Raw genomic sequence first — 26,184 nt, forward strand, 5'->3', positions numbered from 1 at the left:
CATAGTACAATGTGAACTCTGGAGTTTCTTCACTATGTACAGCTGGGATTTAGAAAACCTGCATAAGGCTGGGTTCACACCACGTTTAGCAAAAAAGACAGATGGAAGAATGGATGCATTTGTGTGCATCCGTTTTTCCATTGACTTCCATTATAAAAAAAAAAATTGATAAAAACGTATCCTTTTTTTAACGTAGACAAAAATAAGGTCAGCTACGTGTTGGTGTACGTTAATAAAACAGATGCGTTTTGATCCTTATTTTTTTATAATGGAACTCAATGGAAAAATGGATCAAAACGGATGCACACAAATGCATGTTTTATCCATCCGTTTTTTTTGCAAAAACATATAAAAAAAAGCGAGAAAAACGTAGTGTAAACCCAGCCTAAAAGCACATTCAGACTATGGACTCCCCGCCCATGCCATAGGCTCCATTCTATGCTTGACATGTAAATTCTTTGGGTGGATGGTGGAATCCTCCTGAGCATAGAATGGAGTCTATGAATGGAGCATATAATGGAGTCTATGGCACGGGCAGAGAGTCAAACGGGGACAAGCGGCGGAGCCCGTAGTGCATCGGGGTGAGATGTTTACCGCAAGGATTCCTCGGTGTGAACGCACCCTTTGTGGCGGGCAGCACACTGATTGGCTGAGCGCAGTGGCCCCCAAAGCAAGCCGGAGCGGCGATCCGGTAAAGTATGTGCCCGGGCTGCGGGGGTTAAGGGTGCTGACTTTGACATGCTCCCGTTGCGAGTATGTCATCCCATTGAAGTGAATGGGCAGGTACCCGCAGCAGATTTTGCTGTGAAGTCGCAGTGGAAAATCCGCTGCAGATGGTACATGTGAACCTGGCCTAAAAGAAAAACTGTTGCCCATAAGAATTTATCACAGCAATTTTGTCAGTATTCTGGTCTTGAAATATGAGGTGTTGTGATTGGTTGCTATGGGCCAAAAAAAGTTTTCAGATTCATAGCAGTTTCTTCAAAAACTGCACTTTTTGAAGCTATTTACATAACTAATGCGAACTAAACACGAAGCAGGAAAGTTGAACGTGTTAAACACAACAGACAGTAGACTCTCCCTTACAGAGATTGACTGATCTGGGATGTATTGAAATCAATGACACGTTTGTAGAATGGGGAGGAAGAAGAGCTTGATCTGTGGTGTCCAGGCGGTGACCTGGTAAATACACAGGTGTGGGTCCCTTCAGCATCCGGTAGTTAGTTTTACATCAGCTTTTTATTTCTACACTACACAACATTGTTAGAATCAGATTCACTAGGAAGGTACATATAAGAGTTATACCTCCCCAGCCCACAACTATCTTCACCACATGATGGGAACTGTAGTTTTGCAACAACCTTCTGGATATAGTGGGGGCTGTCATTTTATAGCAGCTGCAAGTGCATGATGGGAGTTGTAGTTCTGCACCAGGTTGGGGCACACTAGGTCAGGCTCCTTTTCTTAATACAATGTAGGACCACAAGTTGTGGCCTAGCTTCCAGCTCAGGTCTCCTGCAGTTGGGCCAGGCATCCATAATACAGGTAATAATGTGCAGCCATATGAGGAGAGAACAAGGCCTTAGAGGAACAGGCCGCCATGTAGCTGATTACTTCAGAACAACCACAGAAAGTCGTCCACAGCCCCCCTATGAGACTACCCTGCCAATATGGAGCCCTGTGCTATAGCCATGGCCTTATAACAGTGCCAGATGGCTCATGCAGCAGGTCATGTGATGCCCCGGGAAGGAATTGTCGGTTGCACCAACTACAACCTGAGGGAAGATGTATTCAGGAAATGAGGAGGAAGAAGGGAAAGCGGACCCACCGGCGTCACTAGTGATGGGCAAAGTGATCTAGAGGTAGGAAAAGTGCTACGAGAGCCGTCCGCCTGTGCGGTAATACACATAGAGGTTAGCGCTGCCGTGTAGCTGCTCCAAGCCTATACAGGGGACAAGGGAGCGCGGCTTCCTCCTCTGCGGCCTGGGATGTGACTGAGGCCGCCAAAACGGCCGCTTCCTCCACCTCCTCCTCGTGCTCCCTCCCCCCGCCGCGCGCTCACAGGAAGGAGGGGGATCCCTGAGCACCGGAGAGCAGGCGCAGTCCCCGAGCCAGCAGGCCGATCCCCCCCAGCTAGGCCCGGGACGCTTCCTGGTTACCTGCTGCCGTTGTTAGGGAGGGAGGAGAAGGGGAGCGGGTCACGGCGGAGGGTCAAAGGGGAAAGGTCACCCACCCAGCATCCTCCGGGTTGGAAACACAGCCATCTTGGTTCTGCGAGACAAGAAAATTCATGCGGTGAGTGTTTTTTATTTGTCTGAGCCGTCACTGTGAGTCCCCCCTCCCTCCGCGGCCGGGCTCCGGGGGCTGTCAGGGAAGGCCGGGACGAAGAGCCCGAGTGCGGCGGCCGGGGAGGCGGGGAGCCGCGGCGGGAGAGAGGCCCGGGCGGCCGCGGTGGTGGCGGCTTTTGTCTGGATGTGGCCGGGGAGGCAGCTGGTAGCGGCAGCAGGAGGAGGAGGCTGCACAGCGCGGCCATAGGTGGGGGTACGGGGGATGATGGGGGGATGGGGCCTGCAGAGATGCCGCTACTGGAGCCCGCAGGCTGCGGCCGGGCCTAGCGGATGGATCCGGTGAAGGGGCTGTCAGGCTGATCCCCAGGAGGCCGCTGTATAGTGCCTACCGTACCTGCCTGTCACACTTCCTGCTCCGGATGGATGGAGGGGTGAGGGGACATGGAGCCGGCATCTATCCCGCTCTCCTGGAGCCGCCATGGGCCTCACACAGCGGAGGAGGTGCCGGCAGCAACCACCACAGCAGCAGGGCTATGTCTGCTAGTGACAGCTGCTCGGTTGCTGTTGGCAACGTCCCTAGGTTTTCCTATACAAAGCCTTTCCTATCATGGACACATCTGTGTATATATCCCAGGACGTGTATTCTCTGAATTGTACAGTGATGTGGAATATGTTGGCGCTAGAGAAATAAACATCATGGTGGATACGGTAATGTTGTCACTAGAGATGAGCGAACCGGGTTCGGGCTCTAGTCCATCGTTAAACGTTCGGTATTTGATTAGCTGGGGCTGCTGAAGTTGGATAAAGCTCTAAGGTTGTCTGGAAAACATGGATACAGCCAATGACTATATCCATGATTTCCACATAGCCTTAGGGCTTTATCCAAGTTCAGCAGCCACCGCTAATCAAATGCCAAAAGTTCGGGTTCAGATGGACTCGAGCATTCTCGAGGTTCGCTCATCTCTAATTGTCACCCATAGACACCATGTAACTGCTTCCAGGTTCTAGTTGTCTTTTCCCTAATAAAAATCTGGAATCTGATCGGTCAGTGACAGCCGTACCCCGTCACTTAGTTAGGATTGTAATAAGTTATCACTTTCAGGCCTTGATCCTGTGCAGTTGTACATGGTTTTCTCTATTATTTATTATGCCCCAAGATACTGAAAATAAATGTGTCAGAGCAAAGGGCCTTGTCCATAGCAGAAAGACAGTCGTCTGACATATGCTGAGGAAGACTGATCACCAGGGACCACAGGACCACCACTGTGCTCGCTGACTGGGAATATACTGTGTGAATAAAGTTGTACACATGAGCCCCTATGGGACAGAGGTACCGGGATCTATTGTGTGTCAGGTTTTGACAGGGTATACAATATTATGGTAGCATTATCCAGTATTAGGCCCTTTTAGCTTCTCCTCTCTATACAGCTGAACATCCTTTATAGCACTGTCCCCTGACCTGTGACCTTCCAGCTGATGCAAAACTACAACCCCCATCATGCCCTTAATCTGTCAGGGCACAAAGTTGAAATTTAGCATCAGCTGGAGGGCTATAGGTTGGGGACCACTACTCTGTAAGAACCCCCAAAAGGCACATTGGCCTAGATTTACTAAACAGCTTACTTGTTTTTATAGTTTTTTTTTTTTTTTTTTTTTTTTTTTTTTTTTTTACTTTTTAGCATGTTCCAGATTTTTCAAAAGACTTATGTTTTTCTTGATTTTGTGCTAAGATTGACCGTCAGTTCAGAATCCCCACATATTTAGTAAGACTTCCCACAGTGTTCAGTGCATCTGCTTTGCAATAAACTGACCAACTTTAGAGTGGTTGGGTCCAAATAGTGCACAGGGTCACATCCAAAAACAGCCCAAGCCAAATACACTAAGACATATAATAAATTTGTGGGGATTTTGAAAACCCAACAATCTTAGTAAAATCAGGCCAGTGTGTGAACATGGAAGGTCATGTTAGGATAGATGCAGTAGCATAAGCCTTTTTTTTCTCTCCCAAAAGATTTACCTAGATATAGCAAATAGTTTTATTAAGAAATAAAAACAGTTTGCTTCTACTCTCGTTTTTTAGAGACTCCTGTAAAGAAAACCTGTCATCACTTTTTCAAGCTGCCTGAACCTTGAGTTATTGGGGTGATCCCCAGCGCCTTCTCCCTGCCCCAGCATTGATTGGTAACTCTGTCCCTGTTTGGTTATGAGGGGGAGATCTATCAGTGCAGGCTGCAAGGGAAGGGAGAAGCCACCAGGGACAGGGGACTAGTGCTTTAGGTGGCATGAAAGTTATGTCCAGTTCCCTTTAGGGTGCCTTTACAAAGGGCGACTCGCAGTGGAAAGTGGTAATTGATCGTTCGTGTTTGCATGATAATGATCGAATTCGAACTATAATCGTACGTGTAAACGCAGAAAACGATCAAACGACGAGTGAGAAATCGTTCATTTTGATCTTTCAACATGTTCTCAGATTATCGTTGGTAGTTCGCAAAAAAGTCGCAGATCGTTCCGTGTAAACAGTCTTTCAACAATTTTACCTACGTGTAAGATAGGCTTAAGCGATCGCATAACGACTTTTCCATACGATATATCGTTCCGTCTAAACGCTGATTGTTATAAAAAAACATTGTTCATTCAAAATCGTTAATCGTGCGATCGGGCGAATTATCGCTCCGTGTAAAAGTACCATTACCGCTTAATCGGCTGCAGCTGTCTGTATACATTACCTGCCTCCTTGCTGCACGGGGTCCTGGCCTCCTGCTCTGCCACCCAGCCAAACAGTGGCTGCGGCTGGGCAACACAATGATTAGCTGGGCATGAGAGCAGGAAGTAGGGACCCCGTGCAGCAAGGAGACAGGTAATGTATACAGACAGCTGCGGTTAAGGGAGCGGGTGAATTACGTAGTCACCAGGAGCTGCCAGGACCTTACCTCATAGCAGATCTTGCAGCAAGTCGTCCTGTGTGAAGGCACTCTTAGGGTCTGTTCACACGTACAGACTCGCTGCGTAAAACGCGCACAGAACTCGCATCAAACTTGCATGAAAGTAGCTGCGTTTTTTGTGGTGTTGAACTTGCCTGTGAAAATCAAAACTCGCATGTAAAAATCGCACCCAACACACAGCGAGAATACACATACATTGACTTGATAGCAATCAGTATCGCTGTGGATTTATGTGTGAGAAACTCACAGCGATAAATACGCAGCGAGTCGGTACGTGTGAACAGACCCTAAGATAACTAGGCAGTGACCTGATTGCCAGCGATAGCTACTTAATTTCCCTTTTCCTACCTCTCCCCCACTATATTTTTATACATTTGTTTATATTCTTGAGCAGAGGACGTACTACATTGTTATGGCAGTACGAAAATACTCCTCAAAGCATTTCTGCAAAGTATTTTTAACTGAGGAAGAGTTTGAAGTAGAAGTATATATAATATTAAAGCAAATTTACCATTTGCTATCTGAATTTTTTTTTTTTTTTTTTACTGCCTTGCCAGCATGGGGATCCCATTGGCTCTATGCACTGGGCCTGGCACCCTCCGTGTCATGATATCCCCTCCCCTTGGTGATGTGCCTCCATTAGAATATCTGGCCACGGAGGGGGAGTGTCAAAGGCTGCATTTTGACAGGTGCAATTTAAAGTTTTATGGTCCTTTTACATGGAACGATCGTTCGTTTTTGCACGATAACGGTCGAATTCGAACGATAATCGTACGTGTAAACGCAGCGAACGATCAAACGACGAGCAAAAAATCGTTCATTTTGATCTTTCAACATGTTCTCAAATCATCGTTGGTCGTTCACAAAAAATTTGCAGATCTTTCAGCGATTTCACCTATGTGTGAGATAGGCTTAAACGAACGCATAGCGAATTTTCAGTACGATGTATCGTTCCGTCTAAACGCTGATCGTTATAAAAGAAAAAAAGTCATTCAAAATCGTTAATCGTTCGATCGGGCGAATTATCGTTCCGTGTAAAAGTACCATTAGCATTGGGCCAAAATTACTGGGGCAGCCTGTGTGTGTTTGCTTCCAGAGTGAGTGCAGCAGTATCCTTTGTTAAAAGAGCTATTCCTATCTCAACTAACATAGTTAAACTTTTAGTGCTAATAACGTTAAATATTTTTGCTAATATGCCTCCTCCTGATCAGCCCACCTTTCTTCTCCTATTGACTGCTGTTTGTGGTTGGTTACCTAGACAATGAGGTAAACCTAGTCAATATAAAGAAAGAAAGAGAGGCCATATCAGAAGAAGGAGGCAAGTTTGCTAAATGAATGTATTAGCAAAACTATTTAAAGGGAACCTGTTACCCCCTGTGCTGGGGTGACAGGCTCCCGACCCCCCGCTACAGCCCCCTATACTCACCTGATCCCGCCGGGTCCCGCTTCTGGATCCGGTCGGGTCACGGAGATATCAGCCGCTGCAGCCCGGCGCGCGCTGAGAGGAGTCCAACGCTCATAGGGAATGACGGAGTGTGGACTCTCCTGTCATTCTCTATGATCGTTGGACTCCTCTCTCAGCGCGCGCGCCGGGCTGCAGCGGCTGATATCTCAGTGACCGGACCGGATCCAGAAGCGGGACCCACCGGGATCAGGTGAGTATAGGGGGCTGTAGCGGGGGGTCGGGAGCCTGTCACCCCGGCACGGGGGGTGACAGGTTCCCTTACATACATCCATATCTGTAGGTGCTAGGTATCTGTGTGTGGGGGCCATCATCCATCCAGCAAAAAATGTCAGTCCATTAATTGAATAGGTTCGTGCAAAAACTGAAAGGTATGGATGCACGTCCACGGTCCTGTCCATAGGCTATGGAGAGTGGAGAGTATTACAGATGTGTTAATCGGGCCTAGCTTGATGAGGCCTTTAAGTATAACTACGTGAATTGAGGTTGGAATACCCCCTTTGAAGCAAATGAAGGTGATTGATTCAAGATGTGTATCTTTTAATCTACTTTGTTTTTTTAAAGCATACTTCGGGCGTCCATGATGATTATACAGGCGTTAGTGCGACCTCTGGCTCGATCTATGATTTTTTTAATGTAAATAATACAGCTGCATACTGCACTATTCTTCCTTAGAAATCTGCTAAAACTATCAGCAGAAGCTCCAAACCTATATTAATAGTGTGATGATTGGGGTTTGTCTAACCATTAGGCCTTAGGGCCCGTTCACACTGAGCAAAACAGGTGGAAATTCCAAGCAGGACCCGTGCCATGGACTGTGCCATGTTTGAAATCCTGCCTGCCTTACTGTCTCAAGTGATGTCTTTTGTGCCCCCACTCAAAGAATTGACACACACATTTTTTGAGCAGAGTGGCAGTGTGCAAGACCTCGCATTAAAGGGGTTGTCCGGCGATAAAAAATTATTCACAGAATAACATCTTTGTAATATACAACTTTGTAATGTATGTTATGTCTGTGAATGGCCCCCTTCCCCGTGTCCCACCACCCCCCACCCGTGTACCCGGAAGTGTGGTGCGCTATACATACCTGTCACGTGCCGACCACGGTCTCCGATCCTCAGCAGTGACGTCTTCTTCGGGCGGCCAGCGGATCTTCCCGAGTGCTGGCCGCCCTCTGCAGCGTCATCCGAAGCTCAGCCGCGATTGGCTGAGCATAACTGTGCTCAGCCAATCGCGGCTGAGCGGCTGATGACGCGGCCACGTCATCAGCTGCGATTGGCTGAGCACAGTTATGCTCAGCCAATCGCGTCTGAGCTTCGGATGACGCTGCAGAGGGCGGCCGGCACTCGGGAAGATCCGCTGGCCGCCCGAGGAAGACGTCACTGCTGAGGATCGGAGAACGTGGTCGGCACGTGACAGGTATATATAGCGCACCACACTTCCGGGTACACGGGTGGGGGGTGGTGGGACACGGGGAAGGGGGCCATTCACAGACATAACATACATTACAAAGTTGTATAACTTTGTAATGTGTGTTATTCTGTGAATAATTTTTTATCGCCGGACAACCCCTTTAAGACAGTGAGGCAGGTGGGAGGCTATGCGGAGTCAGCACCGTGGGTTCTGCTTGGAATTTCCCCTTGTTTTGCTCAGTGTGGATCCTTATTCTCATGCTTTGTAATCCACAGAAGTTATCGAATGTAAAGCTGCGCAGTGGACTTTTAGCCCTATCTATCGATATGATGCCAAGAGAGCTGTAAGTGTTTAAATCTTTGTGGGACTGTCCTAATACTGCCGCATGGCTGTATCTTTAAAGACCAGCCAAGATTTAAACACTTTCAGCACAGTTTTAGGGTGCCTTCACATGTAACGGATCCGCAGCGGATTCACATTGAAATCTGCTGCGGATCCAGTGGAATTCATCCTTATGATAGCACATACTTGCCCCCCACAGCCCGCTGCCGAGAGCATACATTACCTGCTCGGTGACGTGGCTGCATGTCAGGCTCCCAGCTCCGGTCCCACTCAGCCAATCAGTGCTGCCGTGTTTTGATTGGCTGAGCGGGACCGGAGCTGAGTTGGGTTCTGTTGATTTGGCAGGAATTTTAGTGATGCATGCTGCTCTATTCATATCCGCAAACTTTTGAGAAATGATATTTTATGGAGATATGTAAGAATGTATGGTGCATGTAGTGCACATGCAAAAATCTCTACCTATACCCGATCCATTTATATAGCCATAGCTTGCTGTGGGTTTTGCACAGGGCCAGATAAAGGGTGATATATAACCCATTGAGGCAGCTCAACTAATATGGGCCTCTATCAACTCTAGACTAAAGGTGCCTATAACTGTATCTCTTCCATCTTCCTCATACATATGTTTCCCATGCCAGGGAAAAAAGAAAGGGGTTGGGCAGTGAAAAGCCTTCAGGCTGGCCACTATCTCCAAAGATATCTGCTGGTGAAGAAGGAGGCCCCCATGTACCTTAAACGGTTGGCCGGACCTGGGGCCTAAAAGTGATATTTGTCCCCACCTTACTTATTTGTGGTTCTCCGCACCATTCACAACCTCATATGCTGCACATTCAATATATACCTATATAACACTTGTCTGTGTCTTCTTTCCGCTCTAAAATTGCTTCATTGTATCAGTGGACAGTGGCACCTAGCTGGGGCTTTATGGCAGTTGGGTGCACTACCCGCCCAGGAGGTGGTGCCCAACTGCCGTGAAGCCTCACCTGGACAACACTGTCCATATAGGAGAGGGGACCCAACTGCCGTGAAGCCCACTGATGTGCCACTGTCCACTGATACAAAGAAGCAATTTTAGGGTAAATTCACACGGGCGGATCCGCCGGGAGTCTCCGGGAAATCCGCAGCTAATCCGCAATACACATTTAATAATAATAGAAATAATACATGTATTGCGGATTAGCTGCGGATTTTGCCTGATCAGGGACAATAGACCTAAAACAACACTACCACCCAGACAAAAAAAGATTTATATAGATATATTTGCTCCCGTACAATATGCAATAATGGTCTATGATAACTTTAACTACCATACAGAAATATGAAACATGAAATTGCTTCCATACTGCTACTAAACAAAGCACTCTATATGCAGAAATATACTGCCAATGATACCACTACATACCTAAATGATACCAATGATCATGACCATACAGACCCTATTAGAGGTTACAGTTCAGTTACATCCAGTGGCTCCCAGGGGACCCTTTCCCTGACTAGTGCTGTTTAGTTTCTCTTTTCTTCTCCATCTGGCTCAGATGGCCATGATGATTTTTTTTTTCTCAGCCAGGTTTCTCCAGAAGGTTGTTTCCCCCATTACATGGATGACCCTAATGTGGGTATGTCTCTTATAGGTAACATTGTCCCTTCAGGTCACCCCTATAAGTTGAAGCCCCTAGTAGGTAATATCAGGGCTGTGGAGTTGGAGCTAGTTTTGCCTGGAGTCTGAGTTGGAGTCGGAGCTAGCTTTGGATGGAGTCGGAGTTGGAGTCGCAAAAAAATATACCGACTCCAGCAGTTTTGATATGCATTTTACAAGATTTGCTCATGAATATATATTATGAGCAACATTCTAATAGGACACTGGCCCTATTACATAAGGGTGGTCGGGAAATATATCAGTAATAGGACACTGGCCCTATTAGATAAGGGTCGTCGGGGAATATATCAGTAATAGGACACTGGCTCTATTACAATAGGGGGTCATGGAAAAGTTATCAGTCACTATTTGGCAGTTTGTTTCTGGGCTGGAAGAGTCCATTGTGTGGGGGGAGATCGGTGCTGGTCTCTCCCTGGATGCTGGATGACTGTATATGAGCATCAGTGTAATATGAAGACATAAGTAGTGTAGCAGTAACCTCCGTCCTCAGTGTGGTGTTTTCTCTCTGGGAGAAGATTGTGTGTTTTTCTTCAGTGTTCTTTGGCTATGACCGCAGCAGGCTGTGTGCTTGTGCTATGACCGCAGCAGGCTGTGTGCGTGTGCTATGACCGCAGCAGGCTGTGTGCGGGTGTGCGTGTTATGGCTGCAGCAGCTTGTGTGTGTGCGGGTGTGCGTGTTATGGCTGCAGCAGCTTGTGTGTGTGCTATGACTACAACAGGCTGTGTGTGTGTGTGTGTGCTATGGCTGCAGCAAGCTTTGTGTGTGCGTGCTATTGTGTGCCCCCACAGTGACCTTCTATATCACTATGTGTGACACCGCGTATATCACTATGGCTGACCTCTATATTACAGTGATCTGGCATTGTTAGCAGTGTTTCTGTGTGTATGGTGAAAATTTAGTTAGAAACCTAGAAGACTGTCAGCAGGAAAAGACCACCTGCTCCATCTAGTCTAGTTCTGAGTTGTTCAGGACATGGAGGCTGGAGACTGGCTGCATCCACTGCACACACAGGAGAAGCTGCTTTATATGTTTCCTTATTCCCTCAGAAGTCATGTAGGACATTAGGGAGAAGCTGCTGAGCCTATGTGATTAGTAACTCCCCTGGTATATGACCGGCCATTTATGAAAGAGCAGGAGTCTGAGTCAGTCCTGATAAAATTCAGAAGTCGGAGTTGGAGTCGGATCTGCATCTTACCGACTCCACAGCCCTGGGTAGTATACCCTTTCAGGTGGGTCAGTAGGTAGTTTCCCCACCTTCACTGCAGGTAGGCCTCCCGGTGGGTAGTGTGCCCCATTTAGCCTATATGATGTAACCCCCCCCCTTTATGGTTAGTTTCCCCCTCTTTTATTAATAATAAAAACCCACTCATACTTTCCTTCCTCTCGCTCCTGGCACCCATGCAGCCCACCGGTGCCTTTGCTGGTTCTTGCTCGGCACATGTTGTTTGCTAGTCTGAGTATAGAGCCTTTTAACTGTGTGTCATTAGGACCTGGGGGCCATGTGGGCCTTCCCCATGGTGTTTGCCTGAGTTTACTATGTGCCACTCCTTTACTGTATTGAGAATAATTGCCAATGAAATTAAAAGTACACAAAAAGGTGTAAATCTTTCCTTAGGGTGCCTTCACACGTACCGCATCTGGAGCGGATTTCACAATGCGAGTTTGCAGCGAAATCCGCTGCAGATACTGGTATAATGAAGGCCTATGGGGGTCACATACCCGCGGCGGAATATTCATTCTGCTGCAGATATGTGACCCAGCCCCTTTAACCCCTGTAGCATACATCACCTGCTCCAGGCTCCTGCTTGCTTTGGGGCCTCCCATCATCTCCCGGCGGTCAGCCAATCAGTGCGCTGCCCTGCTACAGCAAACTGATTGGCTGACCGCCGGGAGATGCTGGATGTTAGGGATCACTGGGGGAGATTTATCAAACTTGGTGTAAAGTGAAACTGACTCAGTTGCCCCTAGCAACCAATCAGATTCCACCTTTCACTTTCCAAAGAATCTGTGAGGAATGAAAAGAGGAATCTGGTTGGTTGCTAGGGGAAACTGAGCCAGTTTCACTTTACACCATGTTTGACGAATCTCCCCCAATGTTTACATGCAAGCAAAACGATGAAAACTTTTGACATCTCTCTGACATGTCAAAAGTGACACTTTAAAGTTGCTTTCAGCATCTTATTTGAGGGGTTGTCAACATGTTAACTTTTCTTTTTTTTTTTTTCTTTTTTGCGGGGTAGAGCAGTTCTACAATATTTCTGGCTTTTATGGCATTGACTTTGTGATATTGCATGATACTTTTATTTTGCACGTTGGGCCGATTATTGCAGTAATACTAAATGTATTTAGTTTTGTTTCTTTTATTTAAGGGGTTGTCCTGCAAAAATCTCTTTCAAATCATCTGGTTTCAAAAAGTTATATAGATTTGTAATTTAGTTATATTTAAAAGTCTCCAGTACTTATCAGCTGCTGTATGTCCTGCAGGAAGTGGTGTACTATTTACAGTCTGACACAGTGCTCTTTCTCTTGCCACCGCTGTTCGTGACAGGAACTGTCCAGAGCAGGAGAGGTTTTCAATGGGAACTTGCTTCTGCTTGCTTTCTGTCTCAGAGGTGGCTGCAGAGAGCACTACAAAGAATACACCGCTTCCTGCAGGACACACAGCAGCCGATAAGTATGGGAAGACTTGAGATTTTTTAAATAGAAGTAAATTACAAATGTATATAACTTTCTGAAACCAGTTAATTTGAAAGAAAAAGATTTTCGCTGTACAACCCCTTTAAGATAATTGCCTGTTCAGCAAGAAATAAAGTTGTATGTTACACCTGACTGCTATTGATGGTACTGGCTAATGCTTTGTTTACACAAAGTGATAATTCACCCAATCGATTGATTAACGATTTTTAAGCAACAATTTGGCTTTTATAACTATCAGCATTTAGATGAATAAATCGTTAGAAAATTTGTAAGAAAAATCGTTATTGTTTTTAAGATTACTTAAGCCCATAAGGTGAATCTTTGAAGGACTGTTTACACGAAGCTATCTGTGAATTTTTAGCGAACTGCGATTTGAGAACACGTTGAAAGATCAAAATGAACGATTTATCGCTCGTCGCTTGATCGTTTGCTGTGTTTATACGGAACGGTTATTGCTCAAATGCCATCGTTATTGCAAAAATTCTAACTATAATTGTTCCGTGTAAACGCAGCATTAGCCCCAGAAACCCTGCACCAGCCACTGCAGTTAACAGACTTTTCCAATTGCTAGTACTGAGCCCCAATGGCTCCATATTGCTTTCCTTGACTGCACTCTGGGATGATACTTTGTTGGGAGCACTATCAGGAGGAGGAAGATAAGATATTCACTTCTCCTTGGTGCCTTGTACATAGTAGGGGGCTATCAGCAAGCTAGATTAGTCTAACCTGCTGATAGTTCTCCTTTCACATGTACAGGATCCACAGATTTGGTGCTGTGTTCAGTCATTTAGGTACATTAATATCTGCGCCATCAGATCTGCTGCAAATCCTGTACATGTGAACTCACCCTAAGGGTATGTTATATAGCTGTAAGGGCAAGGAGACACGTGGTACCTTTTTAATATATCTTTCTCTGCTTTGTACATAGAATTTCACCAATGAAAAGCTTCCCAAGCTCCTGACCTGCTGCAAGCTATAAAGCCTCCTAACTACTCCTCCCATGCTTCAATCTGCTTGATTGACAGTGCACTGCAAACTGGGCTCCATAGAGGGAGGAGGGGAGTTGTAACAGCTCCCAGAAGATCAGGAGCTTGGGAAAGCCTCTTTGACACTGTCCAGGCTGTGGTGAGGATGGATATTTTACCAAAGAAAGTCTTAGGGTGCAAACCCACTTGACGTATTTGCTGCGCGAATCAGTCTTAAAAATAAGCAGGCAAAACGCAGGTTGGCTTTATACAATTGTTCTGCGTTAAAATACGCAATTGCGTATTTTTGAAGCATGAAGTTTGTTGTTAGCAAAGCATCAGTTGTTAACAACCTGTGCGAAAAACGCATGTAGCTTCACGCTTCAAAAATACGCAATTGCGTATTTTAACGCAGAACAATTGTATAAAGCCAACCTGCGTTTTGCCTGCTTATTTTTAAGACTGATTCACGCAGCAAATACGTCAAGTGGGTTTGTACCCTTAGAAAACATTCCCCCCCCCCCCCCCCCCCCCCCATTGAACTGGGGCTTGTCTCCAAGTGAGGGGGGGCAGATGGGACCGCCACACATGCACACACAGCCTTGCACTTAGTTTGGCGAGTATATTATTGATCTGACCAAATCGTAATCCCCTTGTAATTACTGAGATTGTAACAAGGCTTTAATGCCAATAGGCTCAACATAAAATCGCAGATTATGATGGTGATTGTGGTTGCACAGGTTTGTATTGCTGCTGATTGTCTTGTTATATAAACTTGGGAACTGCAGCATAAGCACATTTACTGTCATGTGTTAAGCTGTATTGCAGTCGTCTTCAGCATGGCCACAAGTTGCTGTGTAGCCCAAAGTTTCCGGGCCATAGGGAATCTCCAGTTTAGTTATAGTGACATGCTTCATCCAGACAAATCCTATTCTGCTGACAGCTTATCAGGGTATCAGTGGGGGGTCTGAGCTTACCTGCAGCACTTTATCCAAGACATTCCAATTAGGCAAACTTCCTAATATACTGATTAAAGCAGGTTTAAATTGAATGTACACTCTCTGCTTTGGTTGGGTGGGACTTTGCTATTTGGGCTTCTTTTTTTTGCCTTTTTATATTTGTTAATCTGATGAATAATTGTATGAGAGTACTATAGCCCATAGTAGTGATGTCACGATACCAAAATTTTGAGTTCGATACCGATACTAACTTTTTTTATTTCGATACTCAATACCGGTTCGATACTTAGTAAAGTATAAAAAAAAACAAAAAAAAACACAGGGGTAGAAATATAGTCACTAGTCATTATCATTAATACAATTCTGCTCTTCCAAATAGCCTGATCACTAAAACAGCTCTGCTATACCAAGCGATAAGACAGCTCTGCTGCACCACCCATCACTGAGACAGCTCTGCTGCACCACCCATCACTGAGACAGCTCTGCTGCACCACCCATCACTGAGACAGCTCTGCTGCACCACCCACCACTAAGACAGCTCTGCTGCACCACCCATCACTAAGACAGCTCTGCTGCACCACCCATCACTAAGACAGCTCTGCTGCACCACCCATCACTAAGACAGCTCTGCTGCACCACCCATCACTGAGACAGCTCTGCTATACCAAGCGATAAGACAGCTCTGCTGCACCACCCATCACTAAGATAGCTCTGCTGCACCAGTTACCAAGATTGGGGAGGAAGAGAAGAGGAGGTTACACCGGATCCCACACACTACAGCCGATCTTATCTGCTCCTCTCAGCCCCGGCCACCTCCCCCACCTGCCAGCCGGCTGGATCCTCACATGTGCTGCACTTCCCCCGGCCTCCTCTCCCTGGTCTTACAGACCCCCGCTCTCCCTCTTCATCCTCCCCACCTCCAGCCTTCTCCGTGACCTCCTCTCTCCGTGACCTCCCGCTCTCCCTCTCCAGCCGCTCTCCTCTGTGCAGCTCCGGCTCCTCTCCCGGACATCCCGCTCTCCCTCTCCTCCGTCCTCTCTCCCGGACCTCCCGCTCTCCCTCCAGCCTTCTCCTCCGTCCTCCTCTCCCGCTCTCCCTCTCCAGCCGCTCTCCTCCGTGCAGCTTCGGCTCCTCTGCATAAATCATCTCTCTGATAACAGAGTCTGGCGGAGCCGGACTCTGTTATCAGAGAGACACCAGCAGCGGGGGTCTGTTACACACAGTAGCCGACCCCCGCTGTATATGGAGCGGGCTCAGGAGGGGTCAGATGCCGCTGTCAGTGTGACAGCGGCATCTATATACTTAAATAGCCGGCACTAGCAATAGCTAAGTGCCGGCTATTTGAAATTGGCGCCAATGGGAGCGGAGGGAGAGAGAGCAGAGGAGGAGACTGCAGGGGGAAGGGGGAGGCACATAGAGAACACGGCCGGCGCTCAGCTAGCCGCCCACCGTGTTCTCAGCTTAACTTAAAGTTTCGATACCAGGAAATCCTGGTATCGAACAGTTTTTTTGCCCGAAATATCCATAGTAGTATCGATATTTCGGTGCATCGTGCATCCCTAACCCATAGAAGGTATTCTTCTATCGTAAAAGCTTCATCTGTATGGAGCAGGATTACCCAGTGTTTATTCTGCTCCCTGCCCCTCATCACTCCAGCAAACACTGGCCTTAATTATTGATAACCAATATGTGTTGTGCAGCCTGTGTGCGTCCCTAAAAAGAACAATTCTTCTGTACCTGCAATTTATGGGCTTAATTATTTCCCTCTTCTGAGATGAAAATGACAGAATTAATAATAGATATGACAGACATAATTACACTTTTTAGGAGTTATACTTGCTTGTTATACGTGCTTAGTTTTTTAAGCATCAATAGCAGACATGGAGTTATGCAAGCAGGAAATCTAGCCGTTGTCCAAATACATATTCTATTGAGTTTATTTTGTGTGTATTAATAGTTAGCTGAAATATTGTTTTGTATTTTGGAAAATAACTTTTAGGTAGGGGGAATGGGAAGTATAGCACTTCTGCCACTTTTTATGCTGATTAGAGACCGAACCGTACTTCTCAAATCTGACCGGCGGTGTTTTTTGAGCTAATACCTGTGTGAAACTTTTAAATTTTCTTATAACAAAATGTACTAAATGTTAGTAGTAAATTTTGGTTGAGACTTTTAACCCTTTCTTTGTGAAAAACTCTAAAATACAAAAGTTAAACAATTTGCATTTTTCTAGGTTTGATATTCTCTGCCTGTAACAGAGTCCCGTAACACAAGTGTGAGAATTTACAATGTGTCAACTCTGCCAACATTATTTGGTTAAGGTCCTTTTACTTATCAGGACATTATAGGGCTTAGAAGTTCAGCAGCAAATTTCACGTACAATATCAGCAGCGACAATCAGGTACAGTAACAGGAGTGACAATCAGTAACACTAACAGTGGCGACAATCAGTTACTCTAACTGGGGCCATCATTAGGCACATTAACAGAAGTGACAATTACATACATTATCTGGAGCGAAAATCAGGGGCAGCAATGGGGGACAGCTACAGATGCACCTAATCTGAAGAAGGGGGACTGTACACCATTGTGTTTTGAAGGGGGAAGGGGCTTAAATTCTTTACTGTATCTGAAATAAACATAGAAACAGAAGATTGTCCACAAAAATATACCACTTGGTTGATCTAGTCTGCAATATTTACTGTGCAATAATAATGATTTTTGTTTTACTTTAGACTTGAAAATAATATTTATTTTAGTCCAATTTATTGTACGTGCACATTCTATCTGCTTTCTATAATAAATTGAAATACTGTATTGGAGGAGGTGCCCAAAGATTATATAGAGAGCTCTCTACTTCGGTCCAACCACACTTAGATGCTTCAGTCAGTTGCTATTGACCACAGAATCCTAGGGATTAAAGTGATACTGTCAGTACCCCCCCCCCCCCCCCCCCCTTACTCTCTCTTCATTTCATTTGTGGACAGTGTCACCTAGGCGGGGCTTTACAGCAGTTGGGCCCATCTCCCTGCTAGGTGACACTGTCTTGGCTTAGATATTTACATACAAGGTTTGAGATAAGGGGAACGGGGTAATCTAACAATTTAGGCTGCAGTACCACCCTGCACCACCAGATGCCACCTTATCAATAAAACATCCCACACTATATTTTATACAAACGAACACTGGGCTTAATTCATAAAAAAAATATATGATTTTTATTATGTATACATTGGTACCAAATACATATTACATTTCATTGAAGTCAAATTTTAAAATGACCACAAAAATTAAAAAAACATTATATAAAAAACTGGTGTCAGCAGGTATAAATCATCATGGAAAGTGCGATTATGATAATGTCTTATATCTTAGCCTCTGCCTTGGTATGTTGCACAGGGATATATCTGTATCAGAGAACTAAGAAGTCTCCTAATGTCCCATATGCTTACATTCAATTTTAAAGGGGTCTAAAATCAGCTATTATTATCATCTAATTCTATTGCACTCACCCATGCTGCCAGAACGCCAGAAAGAGCCGTCCCTACGTACGTTTCGTAATCTTCCTCAGGGAACTTCCTTGGCTTAGATATGCTGTGTGTGTATACCAGCAAAACATATACCTGGAATGTAGGCCTAATATCTATTTGCCCTAATGACATGTGAGCCGACAAACTCTCTTTCACTAAAAGTGTCACTATTGTATCAAAAAACTTTTTTCATGTCAAAAGTTTTGATCGGTCCGAGTCTGAATGTTCAGACTGGACTGTTTTAACACCTCTCTTGACATGTCAAAAGTAACACTTTAAGTTGGTCTTTCAGCATCAGTTGAGGTAAATTTTTCATTTTGCCAACATGTATAACTTTTATTATTATTTTTTCTTTTTTTGCGGGGTAGAGCAGTTCTACAATATTTCTGGCTTTTATGTCATTGACTTTGTGATATAAATTGAAAATTTGTGCTATAAATTGAAATACTCTATTGGAGGAGGTGCCAATAGGCTATACAGAAAGCTCTCTCATTCTGTCCAACAGCTTAGATGCTGCAGTCAGTTGCTATTGACCACAGAATCATAGGGATTAAAGTGATACTGTTACCCCCCCCCCCCCCCCCTTTACTCGCTCTTCATTTCATTGGTGGACAGTGTCACCTAGGCGGGGCTTTACAGCAGTTGAGCCCAATCTCCCTGCTAGTTGACACTGTCCACTGATGAAATTAGGTGATTTTTTTTTAGAGCAGAAAGAAGAGACAGACAAGTTTTTAAAGGTATTCAACAAGTGTGACGGTATTGCTTTAACCCCTTAGCGACCCATGACGTATCTGATACGTCATGGTGCTGCGGGGGGAGTTCAGAGAGGGGTCCCACTGTTATTTACAGCCGGGGAATGCCTCTATTAGCCGGCATGGGTCCCGTTGCCGCGCCGGCTAATTAAGCCTCTAAAACCTGACAGCTGCATTTAGAGGCTTTGCTCCTTGCATCCCCGGTGTCTAGTGGGTCGGATCTCAACCACCAAAACCCCCCCCCCCCCCTGCTCGCGCGATGCTGATCCCGGCTCGGCAATAGATTGCTGTCGCCTGCCGAGGGCCAAAGCAATCTATCACCGATCTAATCGATCTTTGCTGTGTATATACACAGCATTGATCTCTATGAGAGATCAGTGCTGTGTATATACAAGGGACTTCTTGTTAATGTAAAAAAAAAAAAAAAAAAAAAAAAAAAAAAAAAAGGAAAAAATCCCCTCCCCTAATAAAAGTCCAAATCACCCCCCCTTTTCCCATTTTATAAATATAAACAAACATGTTTGGTATCGCCGCGCGCATAATCGCCCGAACTATCAATCACATTCCTGATCTCGCACTGTAAACGGCGTAAGCGCCAAAAAATTCCAAAGTTCAAAATTGCGCATTTTTGGTCGCATCAAATCCAGAACATTTTTTATAAAAAGCGATCAAAAAGTCGCATATGCGCAATCAAGGTACCGATAGAAAGGACACATCATGGTGCAAAAACGACACCTCAATCATCCCCATAGACCAAAGGATAAAAGCGCTATAAGCATGGGAATAGAGCGATTTTAAGGAACATATATTTGTTAACAATGGTTTGAATTTTTTAAAAGCCATCAAGTAAAAGAAAGGTTATAAGTAACGACTTGAACATATATAACAAGTCAGTTTTACCCCAGGGTGAACAGCGTTAACACGAAACTCCCTGAAATGAAAACAAATTCCTTTTTTTTCCCAATTTGACAGCGCAAATGATTTTTTGCCGGTTTCGCAACATATTTTATGGTAAAATAAAGTCTGTCATTGCAAAGTACAATTGGTGTCACAAAAAATAAGGGCTCATATGGGTCTCTAGGTGAAAAAATGCAAGCGCTATGGACTTTTAAACATAAAGTGGAAAAAGTAAAAGCACAAAAACGAAAATTGGCTTTCACCTTAAGGGGTTAAACAGTGAGATTGGGAAGTCAAGTGCAAAGTATTGCTAAAGAGTGTCACCTGTAATATATACGTGCTGCCGTCCCAGAGCTGTACCTTTAGGTTACAAACCCACTTGGCGGGTCTGCAGCGAGTTTCCATGCTGCGTTTTTGCAGCGAGACTCGCTGCAGATCCCGGCCCTTCACCTGGTCCCCGCTCCGGCTTGCTGAAGACATCGGGAACCGCCGGAGCCGGGATCAGGTGAAGTATCAGCTCCGGCGGCCGGGGGGTTAATGGGGTGGGCTGCAGACAAACTCGCAGCAGGGATGTACATCCCTGCTGCGTGTTTGTCTGCCATTAAAAGTATAGGGCCGGGATCTGCAGCGAGTCTCGCTGCAAAAACGCAGCATGGAGACTCGCTGCAGACCCGCCAAGTGGGTTTGTAACCTTAAGGTGCATGGCGTTTAAAGGGTTATCCAATGTTAGAAAAACATGGCCACTAAGAAAGTTATCTTAATTAATATTTTATCATAGATAGAAAATTAAGAACTTACACCTTGTTGGTGGTGGGGTCCAACCTCCATGTTTGGGATTGGAGACCTGAGTCTCCCATTAGGATAGAGCAGCCAGACATGGATGTATGTTGATGCTCCATTCACTTATGCAGATGTACTGTATAAAACCCATAGCAACAGCTTAGCTTTTACTACTCCAATTACTCTGGTACATCTCATAGGGGGAAATTAAGTAAGACTGGTGTTTTACTTGGCTTTTGTTAGTAAAATCCTGTTGCCTTTCGATTTGACAGGTTCAATAATAGGTTGGAAATTTTTGTGCACATGAGCTTTGCACAAAAAAAACCTTCAACTGTATGCTAAAACCTGGTGTAAACACGGTGACAATTTCTCTCTATAATACTGCAGCAGATGCACAACATCAGGTATCTGAGATTTATATAACCATTGTAACCTAAATCTATGATTTCTTGTAGCATGCACAAAAAGACCTACTGTTAGGGGACCGTTAGTGAGAAGCACTTTGTATTGAGTATTTGTGAGTGTAATTCTAGTCGTAGTTATCCACCACAGCCTGCCTCCATTTCAGGCCTGTATGTATGGCAGACTTGTGTAGTCTCCAGTATTTCTCTTTGTAGTGTTTGGCAGGGGCAGCTTACCCACGTTCTTGAATAAACAGAGCAACAGAAAACTGAACTCCTGGATAGTTTTGCTTAAATAAAAAACCTCTTTTATGTTCACTTTCCACATTCACCACCGGATACATTTACCTTCCTGTGCTATGGTATATTTATGATAACCAGTGTTTGCGTGGATGCCCGTAGAACTGCAACTTAAACACTCAAACATAACATTTGATATGTTGCTGCCCATGGTGAGACTAGCCATTGATTCCATACTTGTTATTTTCTATTCAGTCTCCTCCTTCCACTTCTCAGCTGCTGCTTTCTGCTGAAGACACAAAATTCTGTGTGTGAGCCTTTCTTTCGGTCTCCCCCTCCTCCCCTATCTCTTCTGAGACCTGTTCCTGCCTGGCTTTGTCTGCAACTTTGCAACTTCTTTGTAATGCTGGGAGAATTACAGTGAGTTCATCAGCAACGTGATCTCAGATTAACCCCCCCACCATTACAAAGAAACTACAATGTCGCAGATAAAGCCGGTCAGGGACTTGTTTACATCAGCCGTCTCAGAGAGACGGAAGAGGGATTTTGTGTCTTCAGCAAAAAGCAGTAGCTGAGAACTGGGAGAAGGAGACTGAAAAGGTAATAACAAGTATGGAATAAATTGTTAGTCTCACCATGGGCAGCAGCATATAAAAAATTGTGTCCAGTGTCATTCAACCCTATGACAATACATACTCGCAGCGGGATTGACATCCCATTTTCACCGACGTACAAGGATCACTGTAGGACAATTAAACATAACTTTTAATAATTCATTAAAAACTCTGTCCATATACAACATAAACAAACATAAATACCCAACAGTGTAATATATATATATATATATATATATATATATATACATACATACATACATACATACATACATACAGTGTTCTTTCCTCGTAGGCACTAGTGGATGGGGGGGAACAGATGGCCTAATATATACGACAAGAGAAACTGGTATGGGACTGTAAAAAAAGAAAGGCGGCAGCATGGAAGGGAATAGGGAGGGGTTATAGTGCACCCTACTCTAAACCCAGGTATCCTCTTTCCCTTCCTTTTGGGGTACCCACCTCCTTAACCCCTTTGTGCTGCAGCTAGTTTGGGCCTTAATGACCAGGCTAATTTTTCAAAATCTGACCTGTCTCACTTTATGCTCTCATAGCTCAGTGATGCTTTAACGTATGCTAGCGATTGTGAGATTGTTTTTTCGTGACATATGGCACTTTATGTTAGTGGCAAAATTTGGTCACTACTTTGTGTGTTTTTTGTGAAAAACATCAAAATATCATGAAAAATTTAAAAAATTTGCATTTTATGAACTTTGAAATTCTCTGCTTCTAAAAAAAGAAAGTCGTAGCACATAAATTAGTTACTAAGTCACATTACCAATATGTCTTCTTTATTCTGGCATAATTTGGTAAACATATTTTACTTTTTTAGGGTGTTATGGGGCTTAGAAATTTATCAGCAAATTATCACATTTTCGTGAAACTGATTTTTTTAGGGACCAGTTCTTTTTTTAAATGGATTTAGAAGTCTGGTATCCTGAAAACCCCCATAAGTGACCCCATTTTGGAAACTACACACCTTAAAGAATTAATCTAGGGGTATAATGAGCATTTTAACCCTACAGGGGCTGGAGGAAAGTATTCACAATTAGGCAGTAAAAAAATTGAAAATTTAAATTTTCCAATAATATATACGTTTAGATTAAAGTTTCTCATTTTCAAAAGGAATATGAGACAAAAAGCACCCCAAAATTTGTAATGCAGGTTCTCTTGAGTACAACGGTACCCCATATGTGGGCGTAAACCACTGTATGGGCACACAGCAGGGCTCAGAAGGAAGGGAGCGCCAATTAGCTTTTCCAATGCAGATTTTGCTGAAGAAGTTTCTGAGCGCCAGGTGCGTTTGCAGAGCCCCTGTAGTGTCAGCAGAGAGAAAACCCCCCATAAGTCACCCCATTTTGGAAAGTACACCCCTCAAAGAATTCATCTTGGTGTGTGGTGACCATTTTGACCCCACAGGTATTACAGGAAAGTATTCAAAAGAAGACAGTAAAAATGAAAAACTTGAATTCTTCCAATAATATGTTCGTTTAGTTTGAAATTTCTCAATTTCACGAGGAACAAGAGGAAAAAAGTACCCCAAAATTTGTAACGCAGGTTCTCCTGAGTACAATGGTACCCCATATGTGGGCATAAACCACTGCATGGGCACACAGGAGGGCTCAGAAGGGAAGGAGCGCCAATTAGCTTTTTCAATGCAGATTTTGCTGCAGAAGTTTCCGAGCGCCAGGTGCGTTTGCAGAGCCCCTGTAATGTCTGCAGAATAGAACCCCCCCAAAAGTCACTCCATTTTGGAAAGTGCACCCCTCAAAGTATTCATCTTGGTGTGTGGTGACCATTTTGACCCCACAGGTATTAGAGGAAAGTATTCAAAAGTAGACAGTAAAAATGAAAAACTCAAATTTTTCCAATATTATGTTCTTTTAGTTTGAAATTTCTCAATTTCACGAGGAACAAGAGGAAAAAAGTACCACAAAATTTGTAACGCAGGTTCTCCTGAGTACAATGGTACCTCATATGTGGGCATAAACCACTGCATGGGCACACAGGAGGGCTCAAAAGGGAAGGAGCGCCAATTAGCTTTTTCAATGCAGATTTTGCTGAAGAAGTTTCTGAGCGCCAGGTGCGTTTGCAGCGCCCCTGTAGTGCTAGCGGAGTAAAATCTCGCCATAAGTCACTCCATTTTGGAAAGTGCACCCCTCATAGAATTTATTTTGGGGTGTGGTGAGCATTTTGACCCCACAGGTATTTGAGGAAAGTATTCAAAAGTAGACAGTAAAAATGAAAAACTCGAATTTTTCCAATAATATGTTCCTTTAGTTTGAAATTTCTCAATTTCACGAGGAACAGGAGAGAAATGTCACCCCAATATATGTAACACAGGTTCTCCTGAGTAGAACGGTACCCCATATGTGGGCATAAACCACTGCATGGGCACACAGCCGGGCTCAGAAGGGAAGGAGCGCCAATTAGCATTTTCAGTGCAGATTTTTCTGAAGAAGTTTCTGAGCGCCAGGTGCGTTTGCTGAGCCCCTGTAGTGTCAGCAGAATAGATTCCCCCCAAAAGTCACCACATCTTGGAAAGAGCACCCCTCAAAGAATTCATCTTGGGGTGTGGTGACCATTTTTACCCCACAGGTATTAGAGGAAAGTATTCAAAATTGGCCAGTAAAAATGAAAAACTCGAATTTTTCCAATAATATGTTGGTTTAGTTTGAAATTTCTCAATTTGACGAGGAACAGGAGAGAAAACGTACCCCAAAATCTGTAACGCAGGTTCTCCTGAGTACAACGGTACCCCATATGTGGGCATAAACCACTGTATGGGCACACAGCAGGGCTCAGAAGGGAAGGAGCGCCGATTTACAGGAGCAAAACCGCAGCTAGTAATGGTTATTAGAATAAAGCAGTTACTAAAATAAGATAAAAAAAATTAGATTACAGGTAATGTGGGGTGGTTACGGGCAACCAGGGGTGGTTATGGGCAACCTGAGGTGGTTACAGGTAATCTGGGGTGGTTACGGACAACATGGGGTGGTCACGGGCAACCTGCTGTGATTACGTCAACCTGGGGTGGTTACAGGCAACGTGGGGTGGTTACAGGCAACGCGGGGTGGTTACGGGCAATGTGTGGTGGTTATGGGCAACGTGTGGTGGTCACGGGCAACCTGCTGTGGTTACGGCAACGTGGGGTGGTTACAGGCAACGTGGGGTGGTTACAGGCAACGTGGGGTGGTTACAGGCAACGTGGGGTGGTTACAGGCAACGTGGGGTGGTTACAGGCAACGTGGGGTGGTTACAGGCAACGTGGGCTGGTTACAGGCAACGTGGGCTGGTTACAGGCAACGTGGGCTGGTTACAGGCAACGTGGGCTGGTAACGGGCAATGTGGGCTGGTTACGGGCAACCTGCTGTGCTTACAGACAATCTGGGGTGGATACGGGCAACGTGGGGTGGTTACGGGCAACCTGCAATGCTTACAGACAATCTGGGGTGGTTACAGGCAACGTTGGCTGGTTACGGGCAACCTGCAGTGCTTACAGACAATCTGAGGTGGATACGGGCAACGTGGGGTGGTTACGCGCAACCTGCAGTGCTTACTGACAATCTGGGGTGGTTACGGGCAACGTGGGGTGGTTACGGGCAATGTGGGGTGGTTACGGATAAACTGAAGTTCTTATAGGCAATCTGGGGTGGGTACCTGTAATCTGACATGGGCACCGCAATCTGGAGGGGGTCATTGGCAATTTGGGGTGGTCAGAGGCAAGGTGCGGTGGTCAGAGGCGACGTGCGGTGGTCAGAGGCGACGTGCGGTGGTCAGAGGCGACGTGCGGTGGTCAGAGGCGACGTGCGGTGGTCAGAGGCGACGTGCGGTGGTCAGAGGCGACGTGCGGTGGTCAGAGGCGACGTGCGGTGGTCAGAGGCGACGTGCGGTGGTCAGAGGCATTGTGGCGTGGTCAGAGGCATTGTGGCGTGGTCAGAGGCATTGTGGCGTGGTCAGAGGCATTGTGGCGTGGTCAGAGGCATTGTGGCGTGGTCAGAGGCATTGTGGCGTGGTCAGAGGCATTGTGGCGTGGTCAGAGGCATTGTGGCGTGGTCAGAGGCATTGTGGCGTGGTCAGAGGCATTGTGGCGTGGTCAGAGGCATTGTGGCGTGGTCAGAGGCATTGTGGCGTGGTCAGAGGCATTGTGGCGTGGTCAGAGGCATTGTGGCGTGGTCAGAGGCATTGTGGCGTGGTCAGAGGCATTGTGGCGTGGTCAGAGGCATTGTGGCGTGGTCAGAGGCAT

General features: G+C 45.3%; 1 protein-coding gene across 4 annotated transcripts in view; it reads left to right on the forward strand.

The window, feature by feature from the left end:
• The first annotated feature begins 1,754 nt into the window (after positions 1-1,754).
• Positions 1,755-26,184, forward strand: part of CNOT2 (CCR4-NOT transcription complex subunit 2) — a 73,349-nt gene continuing 48,919 nt past the window's right edge. For 2 of the 4 annotated variants that reach the window (XR_011363661.1, XM_069975170.1), the window contains exon 1: positions 9,431-9,523. Coding sequence is in view for 1 of the 4 variants with exons in the window: in XM_069975170.1 (XP_069831271.1) it covers positions 9,485-9,523 (39 nt within the window). In the remaining 3 variants the exon portion in view is untranslated. Of the gene's footprint in view, positions 1,863-2,019; positions 2,296-9,430; positions 9,524-26,184 lie in introns of those variants that run through there. The other 2 variants (XR_011363663.1, XR_011363662.1) reach the window with 2 other exon arrangements.

This window comes from Dendropsophus ebraccatus, chromosome 1, assembly GCF_027789765.1.
Source record: "Dendropsophus ebraccatus isolate aDenEbr1 chromosome 1, aDenEbr1.pat, whole genome shotgun sequence".
Classification (NCBI taxonomy): domain Eukaryota; kingdom Metazoa; phylum Chordata; class Amphibia; order Anura; family Hylidae; genus Dendropsophus; species Dendropsophus ebraccatus.